This window comes from Hippocampus comes, unplaced genomic scaffold (genome assembly GCF_001891065.2).
Source record: "Hippocampus comes isolate QL1 unplaced genomic scaffold, H_comes_QL1_v1.1 scaffold378, whole genome shotgun sequence".
In the NCBI taxonomy this organism is placed as follows: Eukaryota; Metazoa; Chordata; class Actinopteri; order Syngnathiformes; family Syngnathidae; genus Hippocampus; species Hippocampus comes.
The window spans coordinates 429,205-432,296 of NW_017806061.1; the positions used below are offsets into that span (position 1 = coordinate 429,205).

The window sequence follows — 3,092 nt, forward strand, 5'->3', positions numbered from 1 at the left end:
AGAGGACGAGCCGGGGGCGGCGGGAGACGAGAAGGTGCCGCCGCCGCACGCCGGCGGCGGAGACGGTGACGGCGAAGATACGACGGGTCAAATGGACGCGACGGGCTCCCGCCCCGAAAAGCCTCCCCCGCACGGCGACGGGAAGGACGCCCGTCTCGCGGAGGCCTCGCGCTCCGCAATGACGTCGCCGCCGCGCACGCCGCACACTCAAGACTCTTGTGCTGAAAAGTTCCCGGGACACGTTCGCCCTGAGCACTCTTCTTGGGAAAAGCGCATCCGTGGCCGGGACTCTCAGTCAGAAAAACCCGCGCGGCAATTACACACCCAAGACTCTTATTCTGAAAAGCTGCCTGAACGAATGCTCAGTCGGGACTTGTTTTCGGAAAAGCCCGCCCACCCATTGCACACCGAGGACTCTTATTCTGAAAGGCATCCCGAACAAATACACAATCGGGAGTCTTATTTTGAAAAGTTACCCGAACAAATAGCCGGTGAGAACTCTTATTCTGAAAAGCCCAGGGAACCATTCCACAGCGAGGACTCTTATTCTGAAAGGCATCCTGAACAAATACATAATTGCGACTTTTATTCTGAAAAGCCGTCAGAACCATTCGACACCGAGGAATCACCTTTTGAAAAGCTACCCGAACAAATGGATAGTGAAAACTCTGATTCTGAAAAGCCCACGGAACCATTGCACATCGACGAATCTTATTCTGAAAGGCATCCCGAACAAAAACACAATCGGGAGTCTTACTTTGAAAAGTTACCTGAGCAAATAGACGGTGACAACTCTTACTCTGAAAAGCCCATGGAACCATTACACACTGAGGACTCTTCTTCAGAAAGGCATCTAGAAGAAATACAAAATTGGGACTCTTATTTTGAAACGTTACCCGAACAAATCGACGGTGAGAATTCTTATTCTGAAAAGCCCACGGAGCAATTACACGCCCAAGACTCTTATTCTGAAAAGCTGCCTGAACGAATGCTCAGTCAGGACTCGTTTTCGGAAAAGCCCGCCCACCCATTGCATACCGAGGACTCTCCTTTTGAAAAGCTACCCGAACAAATGGACGATGAGAACTCTTATTCTGAAAAGCCCACGGAATTATTACACACCGGTGACTCTTACTTTAAAATGCATCCCGAACAAATACACAACTTTGACTTTTATTCTGAAAATCCCACGGAACCATTAAACACCGAGGATTCTTATTCTGAAAGGCATCCCGAACAAATACACAATCGGGAGTCTTATTTCGAAAAGTTACCCGAACAAATTGACGGTGAGAACTCTTATTCTGAAAAGCCCACGGAACCATTGCACACCGATGACTCTTTTTCTGAAAGGCATCCCGAACAAATACACAATCGGGAGTCTTATTTCGAAAAGTTACCCGAACAAATTGACGGTGAGAACTCTTATTCTGAAAAGCCCACGGAACCATTCCACACTGGTGACTCTGATTCTGACAGGCATCCTGAACCAATACACAATTGCGACTTTTATTTTGAAAAGTTACACGAACAAATAGACGGTGAGAACTCTTATTCTGAAAAGCCCACGGAACCATTACACACAGAGGACTCTTATTCTGAAAGGCATCCCGAACAAATACACAACCGTGACTTTTATCTTGAAAAGTTACCCGGACAAATAGACAGTGAGAACTCTTATTCTGAAAAGCCCACGGAACACTTTCACACCGGCGACTCTTATTCTGAAAGGCATCCCGAACAAATACACAATAGCGACTTTTATTCTGAAAAGCCGACGGAACCATTACACACCGAGGACTCTTATTCTGAAGAGCTGCCTGAAAAAATACACAATCAAGAGTCTTCCTTTGAAAAGTTACCCGAACAAATAGATGGTGAGAACTCTTATTCTGAAAAGCCCACAGAATCATTGCACACCGAGGACTCTTATTCTGAATGGCATCCCGAACAAATACACAATCGGGAGTCTTATTTCGAAAAGTTACCCGAACAAATAGCCGGTGAGAACTCTTATTCTGAAAAGCCCACGGAACAATTCCACACCGAGGACTCTTATTCTGAAAGGCATCCCGAACAAATGGACTCTATGGGCTCTTCTTGTCCAAATTTAACAGCAGCACACCTGCGCACCGAAGACTCTTCTTCTGAAAAGGTCCCGGCGCAAATACGCAACGAGGACTCTCATGGTGAAAACGTCGCCGAGCAAATATGCACCGAGAGCTCCCCTTTAGTGAGGCTTCCAGAACAAGTACGCAACGGGGACTTTGATGGGCGAGAGCGGGCGACCCCCCCGCACGCGGACACCCGCGACTCACGTCGCCCAAAACCTCCGCAAGAGATGCGGGCTGCCGCGCATTCTTCTTCCGAAAAGCCGCCAGAAGACAGACACCGCCCGGACTCCGATTCCGCAACGCCGACCGAACAAACGCGCGCCGAAGACTCTTCTGCCGAAAGCGCCGTCGAACGCGGGCACGGCGCCGACTCTTTTTCGGAAAACACTCGTCGCGAAAAGCCCGACGAACGCCGGCGCGCCGACGTCTCCGTTCGGGAGCGGCTTCCTAAAGAAACCGACGCGGGAGTCGAGCGGTCCCGTCCCGGCGACTCGCTCCCCCGACGCAGACACGGCGAGAAGGCTTCCCGACAGACCTGTTCCGAAGCCTTTCACGCCGACGACGAAAGGAAATCCCCGCACGCAGACTCTCCGCAAGGCCTCGCTTCCTTCCGCTCCAGCTTCGGCGGGATGCTCCTGCGCTCTGGAGTTGTCGCTTTGCCTGGTAACCGCACACGCACGCTTCCACGCAGACAAAGAGGCGCACGTTGCCTCAGCGATCAACGTCATGAGCGGAGGTGAGACGTGGGCGCGTCTCGGTTTTTTGGGTTCCCTTCCCGCAGGAAGTCGAGATCGAAACGGGCGCGCTCTCCTGACGGTGGACGCCGGGGCGGGTGCCGTGTGGTCCCACCCCGAATGCCGCGGCGGCGAGCTGCTCCGCCTGATGCGCTACTACGTCTCCACGCTCGGGTACGTCCGCCGATGATGTCGCAACCTCGGGCGTTCCCTCGGGGGGCCGCCGCGCAACCGCGCGGGCCAC

At 52.3% G+C, this 3,092-nt stretch overlaps 1 protein-coding gene across 1 annotated transcript in view; it reads left to right on the forward strand.

Annotated features, from left to right (window-relative positions):
- Positions 1-73: 73 nt before the first annotated feature.
- Positions 74-3,092, forward strand: part of plekhg4 (pleckstrin homology domain containing, family G (with RhoGef domain) member 4) — a 12,318-nt gene continuing 9,299 nt past the window's right edge. The window contains exons 1-6 of the mRNA XM_019893197.1: positions 74-122; positions 258-345; positions 430-555; positions 724-826; positions 1,037-2,777; positions 2,896-3,022. Of these exons, the coding sequence (XP_019748756.1) occupies positions 92-122; positions 258-345; positions 430-555; positions 724-826; positions 1,037-2,777; positions 2,896-3,022 (2,216 nt within the window). The 5' untranslated portion in view covers positions 74-91. The remainder of the gene's footprint in view (positions 123-257; positions 346-429; positions 556-723; positions 827-1,036; positions 2,778-2,895; positions 3,023-3,092) is intronic.